The 14111-nt window shown below is 42.2% G+C and overlaps 1 protein-coding gene across 3 annotated transcripts in view; it reads right to left on the reverse strand.

Annotated features, from left to right (window-relative positions):
• Positions 1 to 14111, reverse strand: part of DIS3L2 (DIS3 like 3'-5' exoribonuclease 2) — a 256668-nt gene that overhangs the window by 150925 nt on the left and 91632 nt on the right. For all 3 annotated transcript variants that reach the window (XM_026650106.1, XM_026650109.1, XM_026650108.1), the window contains 2 exons: positions 2968 to 3074; positions 1557 to 1804 (listed from right to left, as the gene is read on the reverse strand). In XM_026650106.1, the coding sequence (XP_026505891.1) occupies positions 1557 to 1804; positions 2968 to 3074 (355 nt within the window). The remainder of the gene's footprint in view (positions 1 to 1556; positions 1805 to 2967; positions 3075 to 14111) is intronic.

Genomic DNA, 14111 nt, shown 5'->3' on the forward strand with positions numbered 1-14111 from the left:
CTAATTTTCCTTTTTCTTTATAAGAATTAAGGTCAAAACATCACTATGGATCCAGTTTTAGCCAAAAGGGAAAAACGAGTAGAATACCGTATTTCCCGCCCCCTTCTATTCTCTCCATAATGATTTTTAAATATTGTCCATTTATTAAGTGATCTTCATTCAAAGATCTCAAAACATTTTACAAAAAGATGGCTATCCCCATGTTACCGATAGAGAAACAGACACAAGAGAGACAAAGTGATATTCCTTGAGACAACAGAGCCCAGGCTGGAGTTGAGAACAAATCATAGACTCTTAATTTTGTCCCCTGGCCTAACAGGTACATCGGGAAAGTGCACAAAGTCAAGTACATGATGAGTTGTTGTCACCTGCTAACCACAAAGACCTATCCTAACCAAAAATAAAATCTCAGCCCCCTCCACGGTCCCTCTCTATTAATTTGGCAGGGTCATGCAGCCACATTTAGTAAAAGCCAGAAAACTACCAGGCCCTTTGGGGGCCTCTCAAAGGTTTCATTCTATTTCAGTGTTTAAACAAACGTATTTTGTTAAAGTTGAAATCAATCATCAAGATTTTACACGACCAGCTCCACAGGGCTCTTACTGAAGTCATAGCGGAGTCCCAGAGGAAACCACTATGTACCAAGACAATCATGGAAAGTTTCTTCAGTTCGGTTTCCTGACAACACCCTTTACATCTTGGAAACTACTGAAGTAGCCAAATCAGGATGCACAATACTGCACATCAAAAGGACAGATAAGAGAAGCACTGATCGCCCAATGAAAGAAAACATTAACGGAGCCTCAAGAATCCCCCCTGCACTGCTGAAGAGAGCATCCTTCATGATAACGAGAAGCAGGAATAAAATGAAGATGCAGACTGAAATCTTCTGATGAAAAGGGCGGGGGGAGAAAAGGAGCACATAGCATGGAAAGCCAGCTAGCATAATGGTTAAGCCGGTCAGTTTCTCTGCTTAGCTACAGTTTATAGATTCATAGATTCTAGGACTGGAAGGGACCTCGAGAGGTCATCGAGTCCAGTCCCCTGCCCTCATGGCAGGACCAAATACTGTCTAGACCATCCCTGATAGACATTTATCTAACCTACTCTTAAATATCTCCAGAGATGGAGATTCCACAACCTCCCTAGGCAACTCATTCCAGTGTTTAACCACCCTGACAATTAGGAACTTTTTCCTAATGTCCAACCTAGACCTCCCTTGCTGCAGTTTAAGCCCATTGCTCAGAATGCAAGCTCCTTGAGACAGATAACCTGTATTATATACTTGCACTGTGAGGGCCCTAGCACATTGCAGAGATTAGTTACTTATCTGGCAGCACCCAGAGGAAGCCAGAAGTTTATATAGCCAAGAGCCATAATGTTTAACCAGCATGCAGCTATCCTGAGACATGGCAGGGGGCCACTCTGTAGAATACTAGCAGCAAGATATTTGCCTTGTGTCTCTAATGCGTTTGTAGCACATATCCAACTAAAGTCCAATTAGGGGTCCAGAAGAGAAACCTCTTTTTTCTCCAGATCTGCTAATAACCACGTACCCTATTGCAAAGTTGCTGTCTTCCCTCCAATCCACAATCCGACAGATGAAGAGCGTACTGGAGTAGTCCTCAGGCCGGCTCACGAAGTCCAGAGGGCAGTCTGCCAAAGACACATAGGCTCTAGGCACTCGGTGGTCCACAGGTGAGAACATGGCGCACTTCTTGAAGAGTTCACTGCTTTTGTCTGCCAGCAGTTTGATGAAGCCTGTAGCTGCTCTGGAATGCTTCCTCTCCAAGATACAGACCACCTAGAACAATCACAGGATTTCTACAGTTATCACCGTCAGAGAAACTTTCATTTCCTGTAATAGAATAATGGTGAAAGGAGAGCACAAAGGCTTAGCAGAACATCTTGGAAATTCCCTACCCCCCTTACCCCCCCCCTTTTTTTTTTAAACCGTGGCCATTTACAAAGTGATTTCCTGAGCCAAACAAAACTTGCCATCTTGCTCATGGCGATGGTGGAACTGTGCGTCTCCCAAGTGTTCGCTCTTTAAGGCACTTTTCTTAATTACCGAACAAAACCAGACAAGAAGCAGCCGTACATTGGCCAAAATGCACAAGTCACTTCTGTAAAATCTTCCACTTGTATACTCACCAGTCCAAAACAGTGCCTCTGTGGAGCCAATGCTAACTACGGGAGAGGAAAGGGCACACTGCGGGGAGTTTGGCAGAAATGTTTTCCCTGTGCTTCTCCAGAGTTAGGGCTTTATACAAAATGGCTTAGATAATAATAATAAATTGCATCCCATTAAATGTCACTTTCCACGAATGCGTTCATCCAGGGTATATTTTTTGTAGACCCATATAAATCACTAGATACAAGCAGAAATATTATCGCTAATTGTCTGGGTTTATTCAGAGCAATCCTTTTAGAAGGGCTGAAGATTCACCTCCTAGTGAAATCTGGAAGGTAGGAATCACCATGCTGGCTGAGATCAGAGGACAATCTAGTCCAGCACCCTGTCTGTGGCAATAGCCAGAACCAGATATTTCTGACACCCCTGCAGTAGGTGTGGGATAACCTGACCTCACATAGATCTCCCTGTCTCTTAATAGTTAGAGAGCACCTTAAACGTGAAGTTTAATATCCCTTCCAAAACTATTATCATTAATTATGAGAGCTCTCACTATTCTTGGCATCCATATAAATGTCCAAACCCTTTTTGAATGTTGCTAAGTCATGTTGTATAATGAACACATGCATTTTAAACCAGGGTAACTGGCAAAAATGGCACGGTACTCAAGCTTTTATCAGACTGTGAAGAAAATATTCCTACACAGGGGAATCGGATTCAATGAACACTAGCAGAAGATTGAAGGGAGGCCAAAGGCAGGGCTATTGCAGAGCATAATGCTGTTCAAGCCCTTCTGACATGAAAGATAGATTGTTATTCCAATGAGACGTTACCTTTGCTGTCCTTTGAAGAAACTTCTCCTGAAGAAGCCTTGGATTGTTCACCTTGGAGACATCATCTTGCTTCGCACCTTGTGCACAACCACTCTCTGCGTCCTTCACTATAGGAAACAAAGCGGGGGGGGGGGTTACTTTGGTACATCTTCCATCATCAATTTGCTTTAGTCTTTTGCTGTCAATTCTTATCCAAACTTCAAGTACAAGTTTTAACTGAAGGGAACAAATTTGACTGAATGTCAAAATACCCCAGCAATAAATGTCATGTAATATTTCTCCAGGCCACAATGAAGAACAGATATATGTTCACTTATTGTGCACATCTGCAAAACAAAGTCAAAATAAGCCCAAATTTTACAAGTACATCTATACCAGCCATAATAAACAAAATAGTGGAAAACACATTCTATTTATTAAACTTAAAAAAAAAAAAACTGCTTGAATTTCCTGGCTTTTCTTAGTTGGTGTCATTAACTTAACATTATATAAATAGTCCTTTAAGTACTTACATTCATTTAATATTTAATTTCCTTTGAAAAACCTTATGCAGGGTTATAAAATACATATTTATCCTAAAAGAACGAGGAGTACTTGTGGCACCTTAGAGACTAATAAATTTATTTGGGCATAAGCTTTCGTGGGCTAAAAAGAAATTGAAACCACATCTCACTAGTTGACACTCTTCGGCCACAGACCAGGGGTATTAAAAAGCCTTGAGAAAAGTAATCGCTTCACTTCATATGACCAATAGCCACTTACTTCTTTTTTCCTGTTAATTTCCTTCACCAGATACCAGGAATGTTTAAGCCAATTGCCACCCAAATTTTAGTTTTGAGTTTCAAAACATGCAAGTATCCATCACAGGTAAGAGGCACATGTTAGTGCGTCTGGTATTTATAAACTGCTAATGCAATCTTTAATTTGGTAAGAAAAGTTTGAGGGTGGGCTCTGGAATGGCAAGTTACAGTTTTTATCCTTCTGAAAGTGCCTTTAGAATGGAAACACAAACACAACCTTTATTGTATATCTAGGGGAGGAGACACTCCTCGTTTTTCCCCTGGTGTTGAAACTCCCATCTACCTATGACATGTTCACTGAACATAGGATCCGGATTGTTCTGGAGAATATTGTTTTCCAAAAAGGACCAGCCCACTGGCTGCGAGTTTAAGGGAAAGTAACTGTCAATCGTCTTTTCTTAAAAGGAACAAGAGAAAGATACAAAGTAATACATGACTGAAGAATGTGTTCCGCAGGATGCCAAAAATGCTCATATGTAGACTAGAAAGACTCCAGGACAGAGTTTTTAAAGCAGAGATACAGGCCCACGCAAGACGCCCATCTGTCCAACAAGGCTCCCATCAATGGAACTTGCTGGTGACATGATGGATGAATGGTGAGCCGTCTCAGACTGGGAAAGGCTGCAGCTGCCAGGAGGACAGAGAAGTCAGTCAGCTCCACGTGACTGAAATCTGCCTCAGACTCAGAGCTAATGTGGAACACAGAGGACTGCCCTTATGTTTACAGACAGATCTGTAGGTAACTGCTGTGCACTGCCATCCAAAGGGTACATTCACAGATGGGCAAACTTCCATACATGGAACATTTTGCCGTTAGGCGAGATTATACTAGCAGTCATTTGGCAGCAACTGCTATCCCTATATTGATACACCCATTTTCATAACTTTTCCCCGAAAACTGCCTTTTGGGATGAAGTTCTTCAGGCTTATGCTCTGCCCAACAGGGAATTTTTAAGCAGAGTTTGAGCAAAGAGGAATTTTTATGAAGAGTTTGTGAAAGGAAGAAGGAGAAAGGGGTAAAAAAAATAAATACATCCCTCTCCTTTTTAAAAATGTAACCCCCTTTTCCTCCCAGATCATCTGACCTTAAATTGACCCATCAATAGTATTCTGTGAAGGGTAAATCACAATGGATGTCAGGCTGACAAACAAATTTGAACAAATTGCTTGGATAATAAACGATTTTAAAATAGGAGAATACTGTGGTTATGATCCTAAGCAACAGGGAGGATAAAGCAAGGCAACATTTAACATTTCTGCGAAACAGAGATCATATCAGATAACAATTTTGAAAAGCCGAACGCAAGTAAAGCTGTTTTTAAACGTGAATTTTTAAGAATATTCTACATGCCTGAGATAACCTTAATGAAGATAATGCTTTGTACATACAAACAACACATCCTAATAATTAGTTAATGATATTGAGTTTATAATGTTGCAATCAAAAAGACAGTAATTATCCTAATGCACAGGATGCGATGACCAAAAATTAAGAAACACTAGCAGATGATGGAGGTGAACTAGCTTGGTATTTTCCCAAAGACTGTATATTAAAGCATGCCTAACAAGAAGCACAGGGATTTACTGTCATGAGTGTTTGACCACCGAACACAGTCTGCAGGCTGGACGACCGATTAGACCGACAGCAAGGAAGACAAAACTTACTTTTCAGTGTGACACAATGGGGATGCTGCAGCCAACACGCGGTAGGAAAAAATGAGATATATGCAAGGACAACTACTATGAAAATTTCCAGGAACAACATTCTAGGAATATTTTCTTGGATGGGGGTAAAGCTTTGTGAAATTGTCTCTTTTACACCTTACCTTCAGATTCCCATTTCTCAACAAAGTCATTCACATTTATCAGCTGTTCCAACTGAGACAGATTTGCCTACCACTTGGACAAAAAAGAACAAGTAAAACCAGTAACCTGTTCTCAGAAGACATGGCTTGTGCACATGCACACGTGGGATATTCGCAAGCTGAGCACAGAACCACACAGCACAGAATTGTCTACTGGGAGCATGAATTCTCACTGTGGCACCTGGTAGAATCTACCCCATCAACCACAGGCAGAGACAATCAGAGGCCCTTGAAAACCAGTGTCCTTGAGGCAGAACGCTATCTCCATGTTTCAATGCCTTAGCCATACTCACCAGAGAATCCTGAGCCCATCAGCCAGAGATTCATCCAGCAAAGAGATTGGAGTCTGTGACCAAATCTTCAAGAGAAGTCAAGGAAGTCAATCCTGAATCCGCTTGTTCCCATACACGTTCCTTATCAACATCTGTACTTGAAAGGCATACTTGCTAGTGGGGGTGATGCTTCTCAAACAGGAGATGGGATGAGATGGGAACATGGTGCCCTGGGGCTCCTGGATAAAATGAGCAAAAAGATGCAAGCTTTTCTAAGTGAACCTCCTAGCAGGAGCTGGCCAACGTGAGGCAGAAGAAGGCTGCTACCAAAAGGATCGCACCAAATGGACTAAAGGACAACAGTGACAAAGACACGTGCACAAAGATGCCCCAAGGAGATGGGCAAACTGGCAAACCTCTAGCCACTTTGGATGAAGTAGTAGTATCCTCTGAGGCAGAGTGGATGTCACAGATCTGAAATCCACCTGGTCTGAGCTGTCAGATCCCAGGCTTCTGCACTAAAAAGATTCCTTTGTGGCTGAAGAAAGGAGAGACGCAACGAGAGGGCTAGACCTGCCAGGATTCAAGGAGGACCTGGCACAGAAGTTCTGCTGTAGGCAGCTTTGTCACAGACATGTGAACCGGCATTCAAGTCTGTTCTAAAAGCCCCTTTCAGCTCCATTGGCACCAGGCAGTGTTCATTTGGCCCTACTGGGAAATGCTGTTCTAAAGGGGCCAGAGTTTGGAGCAGAGGTGAGCACCCACCTGGGGTGCACATGTGGGGGAACTACGGAGGTCATTCTCAAAGGAGAGAGAAGATCTGAAAGAAGGTGGCTTTTGCACAAAGGGGCGGGGGTGGGAAGAAGCTCTTTGCCTTATGGCAAACCAAAACTGAATTATTCTGACCCCTTTACTGTAGTGGTTATCCAATGGCCATTCAATATTTCCACCCTCTGAAATGTCATGTTTTCTGAGAAAGATTTACTATGTTAGCTTGGGCAATACTTCATAAGCTTATCTTATAGTGAAAACACACGTCAGCAGCAAGAACCCAGTGTAATTCTGTTATAATCCCCTTGTTTTCCTTTCAGCAATTATCTGACAAACCAAAATGGTAATAGCTTTACTTAAACAATTAGGCACTAACTGCACCTCTCAAATTAGTTATGTTATTACCAGCAAATTAGATTCAGCACTTGTGGCATTCGCATCCCTCTCTAAAAGATCAGCTTGAACAGTTCTCATATGTAGTCAGATGTATCTGGCAACCATTCCTGGTCTAACTTATTAAAAACCACCCCCCAAAATGTCCTTGTACAATCAGATTACCATGACACTAACAGGTGGCCAAAGCGGCCCTACAGCCATCAGACTAAAATCCTTATTAGTGGTGACAGATCCAAAATTACTTTCTCCAGGTACGCGCTGGTCACCATGGAAAACTGCAATTCCTTCCAGGAGGAACGCAATTAAAGATGCAATATCCACTTGCAAATGAAAATATATCAGAGTTTCAAATCTCAAAAACAACTGACTGGAAAAAAAAAATTCTCCCTCACGGGATGGAAAGAAGAAACAATTACTGAATGTTTACTACTTCAGCTATAAAAATCTTAAAGAAAACGACCTAGCCTATTCCACATGGACTTGACTTTCCCGACTGTAGCCACTACTGGGATTTATCCAGTTCCAAACACAGAACCTGGACTTCAAATCCAGGTGGCTCCTATACGACACGGATTGGCTGGTACATGTGACTCAAGAGCAGGAAATATTTGCTGTTTGCTAATGAAGTAATAGACTTTTCACTTCTCTGGTGTTTGTTTAATTGGGCAGCTTTAGGTACTTAATGTTTCTGTACCAGAACATCAGCAAAGTGACTTCAGCAAGAATAAATCGGTTGTTAGTAGATTTAATCTCAAAGATGGTGCACCACTCTCAATAAGGAAGTGTTTTTCAAAGCTTTGTCTATACCAATATAAAGAGCCATGTACTGTAAATAAGAAAATTCCATAAAAACTACACAAATATGTAGAGAATGGCAATTATGCACTTCAATAACACAAACTAGAACAATGATTCATTTTTAATGGACAATCAAAAGGCGCAGCAGCATGATTTAATAGTTAATATAGGGGACTAAAAGGTGGGATATTTTGATTCTGTAACCACCATTGCTATGGCCTTCTCTGTGATACTGGAAACTTCAAGTAACCCGCAACATGCACTTCTATACAGCAGCATGGATAAGGCAATTTCAATCATCAATTTTAATCAGCTTCTCCATTTGTACTTCAGTTATTTTCTAAAGAAAGGTGCATTCTCGTCGGTAGATATGACCATTGAAACATGTTAACTTACAACTGAATAGAGATTTGGTACATCGTTTTGCTACCTAGAAGGGTGTACTAGATACATTTATTTAAGCAATTATCTCTTAATATTTTCAGATTCTTATTAACTGTACATTTTTAGTATGTTAGAAAATGGTGAATGATATATTTATTCACTAGATAGTTCACTTTTTGCTCATGATTTGTATCACGCTTCATTAGGCTGGTTATTGGAATTTAATTAAACACACAAAACAGCATATATAAAAATTGTTTTTATTAAGCAAAACAAGCCTTTAAACACAGTACACACCTGTTGTGCCAGATGTATAAAGCTTGACCTCCAAAGTTAGACGTTTTTCCCTGATTCTTTCTTTACGTAGAAAAGCAGCCTTTAAGTCAAAGTTTTTGAGAGGCTCGTGGATTCGGCATATTTATGTTTTATTTAAACGTTTTAAGAGACTATAAGTAGTTTAGGCCTTAACAGATTTTGTATTCAATTCAGATTTCATTTTAAACAGGTTTATTTTTTAAAAAGAAAAAAAACCCAATGTAACCAAAATTAAAAAATCAGATTTAAATTTAAAAATAAATAAATCCATGTTCTTGATTTCCCCCCCAAAAAATCATCTGTTTTTATCCACCCTGCTATACAGTGCAAGACAAGGATCAAATTGCTCATCAGATCCTGATTTTGGGGGTACTAATGAAGATTTTTAAAAGGCGCGTACACACGGCCCACCACCACAAAATAATAAGAACTTTAAATGGCTACGTGCCTTCTGCAAGGCAGAACTCGATACACACACCTAGAGCCACAGCTTTTCTGAAATGCACGTGCCGATCTTGCTAGAGTGAATGGGAGCTGTGTACACATCTGAGAACAGCACTTGACCCTTCCCGCTACGGTGGTGAAAGTCCAATGCTACGCTGAACAATTCAGATGGTACTGCCCCAGACTAGATTTTATTCTACTTTTCAATAAGCCACAAAAAAGTCCTACTTCGGAAAGCAACACACAAGAAAAAGCATCTGAGTAAGCACTAGACACGTGCTTTGTATGCCATCTGTACAATACAAGATTAGTTCTGAATTAAGGAGCATATTTAGCTCACTTTGACTGGACTGTCCAGTTAGTAGTTTTGAAATTTTTAATAATGGATATAGCACAGAGTGTCCTACATCAGACTAATGGTCACTGTGTGAACATGCCCTCTTCTCCATGCATGCAATGTACTGAGATAGATCCGTGTATTTAAATAGCAGGGCAGTTTCAAGCCAGACAGTATTCCCAAGGCATTTCATAATAGCTATTGTATACACTTTAAAAGCACCAGTGACTTCCTTCATGGTGTTTCCTTTAAGTTTACACTTGAGCAATCTCACCCTGCGATAACCATTCATTGCTAACTCCTGAATGTGCTACACCCCCATGGCCAACAGTACCAAAGACGTTTGAAGTTAGAAACTCGCAGGGTTAGAAAGAAGACTTTTGAAGATCCAGAGGCAAGTACTTTATAGACAGCAGGGACATATCAATCAATACCCAATATCTACAAAAAGGCAGAGCAAAAAGCAATGGCAAAAGGTGTATACTACAGGTTTCCTTCCCAGTATAGGTCTGATAGGCGGTGACAAATACAGTGGAGAGAGACAAAGGTTTAGATTTTCAAAGCCAAGTATGGGATTTCAATTTAAATTAATGGGAGTCATGACTAAATCCCCTACTCTGCTTTCAAAGTCTCAGCCAGAATGAGTATGGCTGCTTACCCACTGTCCATGGCTAGGAGAAAGTTGTGCACCAGGCCTCTCTCTGTGCTCTATTCCTGCCTAAAGCCTGACTGAGAAGGTTGTAGGATATATCCTGGCAGAGGTCATGTGTAGCGAAGACAGCTCTTTGCTCACTCAGAAATGGAAGAGGAGACAGCCAGCATCAATTCACTAGACCAGCTGTGTCCAGAGTATTTTCCTGAGTATCTGTCAAACAGCTGTGTGTTTTAAAGTGGACAGAATTCTAACCTCTTATGAGAGACTGGCAATCTCTGACCTCTATTCACAGAGAAACTCTCCCCGACTGGGTTGGGAACTGTGTACATATGGATAGATGGTAATGTATAACCCTTTATCAATGGATTTTGTTTGGGGCTGGGGGAAGCAAAGGGGGGGGGATAGAAAAACCAAAGCTCAAGATGATGAGAAAGCTTAACTTAGCTTCAGATTGTCCTACAGAGCATTTCACTAGGAACCTCACATTGCTCTACATGGAACATTTCATTGTGGACAAAGACTGAACTCAACAATGTCAAAATGTGTGTCTAGGTATCTCTGTGGACTGAGTGTCTAGGTATCTCCGTAGACAGGGATAAAAGAACCAGGGCGCCTCTAGGTCATCAATTTCAGCCTAGGTCCATAGTGATCAAAACTGTTACAGTCGAAATGCTGTTTGGTGATCTGTGTAAGATGAGCTCAGAGGATTTCAGTCTAGCTCTTTCTGGATAGAAGTCCAGATCACAAAGCCACCATAGCTGGGCCATCTGCTGGTAGTCTTAGCAGAGCAGCAAATCCCTGAATTGGCTCTGAGACTGCACTACCTTTTGACAGCCCCTAAAGCCGATCACTCCAAAACAGGGTCAGGACTCCCGCAGCGCTACTGCCAATAATGGAGGACGTCATTCTCCTGGGCTATCAATGTGGCACCTCTCATGAACACCAGATTCATTAAATTAAGAAATAATTTAGGAAATGTTTTCATAATTGTGTTTCATTAAATATTTAACATGCTTGTTTCATTTCCTTTTTTAGGGTATGTATATTATTTTTCTTAAAGTGCTTGTGTCATTTTTCCCCCCAAGAAGAAATGATTTTGCTACTAGATGAAAAGTACAGTATTTGATTAGGTTAGCTGAATGAATTTTGATCTGATTCATCTAGGAAAATTGTTGTTAACGATAACCAGATTCTGCTACCTCCCATGCCTACCATCCATTGTGAAAATCAAGCCTTTTAGCCTGCTCAGCCAGGACTCGTGACCCAAGGGAAAAGCACAGATTAATTAGGCTCTTCAGTAACATATGGTAATATGTGAATCTATCTAATTCCAGTTACCTAACTGCATGAGTAATTTTTTGCCTCGCATAAGAGGTCATTGTGGGGTCATGAAGACTGATGTGGGAAGAACAGAATAAGAAGTTACCTGTCTCGAGCACCACAACATTGATTTCTATTGCAGTCCTCACTTATGCAATCAAAAGTTTAAAACAACTCAACACTGGAGACTAAATAAGGTTCGATTGACGGAACTCGAAAAACCCACTCGTCCAAAACTAATAGGAAGATTTTGCATGATGGGTGCCATTAACTTTGGAAAGAGCTAAGCTCTATAAAAAATATAACCCATCATAAGGGCTAGAAACTTAACCTTCCAAACATGAGACTGGGGTAAACCAACACAGTGCTGTGTTGAGACTGCGGACAAACAACTCCAGTTTACCTGCAGCTGCTCATAGCTTTTCCAGGGTGCAGCAGAATGAAAACTGACCTGTGAGTCTTGTCAGTTTTACCCCTCCTAATGGAAAGCCCGGGAGTGACAGTGAATGCCAGGGAGCCAGCTGCAGCAGGGTCAGTCTTCTAGCAATGCAATGGTCACAGCTAATCCTGACAGAAGCTGTCTGATTGATTGCACTTCCTGACCGGTGGAGGGGCGGAGCTAGCTACTACTTGACTCCGCAGCAGCCAGAGGTTGCTGGCTGCTCAACGCGTTCCACGCCTGCAGCTGCGCTTGATCCAGCTTCCTGTGCCTGCCCCTGCCCAGCCTGCTCCTATGCCCGGCTTCAGTTCCTGCCCTTATCGATCCTTGACACCCCTGGCTCTGGTTCCACTTCCCAACCACGTCTCCAGCACACCCAAAGGCTCTGGCATTCAGCTTCTGATCCCTGGCTCTGACCTCCGATTCCACTTCCTTGCCACAGCTCCAGCTCACCTATTGGTCCCGGCTTTTGGCTTCTGTTCCCTACCTTTGACCCTCAGCTCTGCTCTCCACTATGCCCCTGGGAATCCTGCGGTCCTGATTCTTGACTCCAGTGTGGTTCCCGTTCTAATCTCCAGGCCTGGCCACCCCCTGACCATTAGGCCCCACCACCCTCGTCCCAGTCATGATCCTGACAGTGAAACTGTCAAAAATAAGGTATATCACTCTGTTGCAGCCTGGAAAAGCTATGAGCAGCAGCAAAGGTAGGAACTAAAGCTGTTCACTGGAGACACCCCAAAAACTGGAGGCGGCAGAAGAAGCGATTAGTGGAGACCCCTTATGACCGCTTGAGCCAACCAGGAGCATCTGGGTAGGAAGGCAGAACACAGAAAATTATTCCTTCCAGCAGCCAAGGGGGTTGGAGAGCTTCAAATTGACCACACACCTACTAGCAGATGGAGTGCCCCAGAATAGAGTCCAGGAGCAGCATCTTGTTTGGACTCCCATTACTCTCTCCTTTCCCCAGCGGTCTGGTCTCGGAGTGGGGGGAGAGAAGTGGTGGCACTCGTTTGCAAAAGATCTACTCATCAGAAAACCAATGTTGGCAGTTTTCTTTGCTACAGATTTAGGAGATTTTTGAAGGCACTAAGGGCTGTTAGATACCCACCTGCCTTCTGTGCCTTTGAAAATATACCTTTAAAAAAAATAGCATCTTGATAGCTTAAATTCTGGAGTACAAATACGGTTTTCTCCCTAGCTACTAGGATCTGACAAGTTTTTGAAGCTCTGATTATGCAGATCAACGATCATCAATATGGCACTATTGAGAAAAAGATATTCTCTCCTATAGTATTTAACATGTGGATATGTAGCATATACGTAGTCTTCCGCATCCGTTTTTAACCGATTTTTCATGGATAAATTACCTGGGATTTTTTATGAAAGGAGTTCAGTTTTTACTCATGTACACCCGTTTATCAATCCACTCGGTATTTTTTCAGGTACTTATTTTTGTTAAACACTAAAGCTTTACACAATTGTGCCCTGCAACTCTGAGACTGAAGCAGTTCCACCATGTAAAACACAGAACACACACACACAGTGGAGGTTGGAAAAAATCAAACAACATTAATATCGCGCTATGATTGGCTCACAACGAGACGCTGCCCACCTATTTCTTTGTGTCCGTTTAGTGTGGTGCTGAATTTAAACAATCAGCCCTCCACAGATAGATATATAATGCCCCCTATCCATCCGGATACCTCCTTTAGTGCCAATCTCCTTCTGGGTTTGGATGGATGAGTCTAGGTTTTTCTGGATCCCCACACAGCCAGTCCTGTCCTTTCCGTGGCTGGCTCCAGACTACCCCCAAAATGGCTTCTCCGCCCATTTTCAGGGCTCCCAAGGAAAGGCATCTCACTCCCTATTGGTCAGGGTAACTCTTCTTCCCAGGTTTTCCCTTATCAATCATTTCACTCTGCCCCTTTCTCACTCTGCAGGCATACCTGCAATCCTTCCCCAAACCAATAGGGCCCTTGTTGCTCTAAATAGTCTCTCTCCCCCTCTTGGTTGCCCAGCAGATTCTGAGTCTGCCCTTGGCTCCCCCTTCCTACCAGGAACAGTGTGCCTCTCCCTGAACTACCAGCACACAGAGCCCCAGGAACCTAGACACGTTCCTTGGGGATTACAGATGGGTAAGGTAAAAAGGTAAACATGGGGCGAAAATGCAAATCGATGCCTGAGTACCAACAAGAAAACCCGTGCTTAGAAATTTTCAAGAAAAGTCAAGACAGGAGCGACGAGGATGCATTGCGCTTGCAAGTACTGCAGCACTGGGGTCAGTGCTCACAGTGACAGAATAAAGAAGCTTGTCAAAAGCAAGCAACACAAGAAGCTTAAAGAAGAAA

The sequence above is a fragment of the Terrapene carolina genome, unplaced genomic scaffold (assembly GCF_002925995.2).
Source record: "Terrapene carolina triunguis isolate 2854851 unplaced genomic scaffold, T_m_triunguis-2.0 Scaffold88, whole genome shotgun sequence".
NCBI lineage: Eukaryota > Metazoa > Chordata > Testudines > Emydidae > Terrapene > Terrapene triunguis.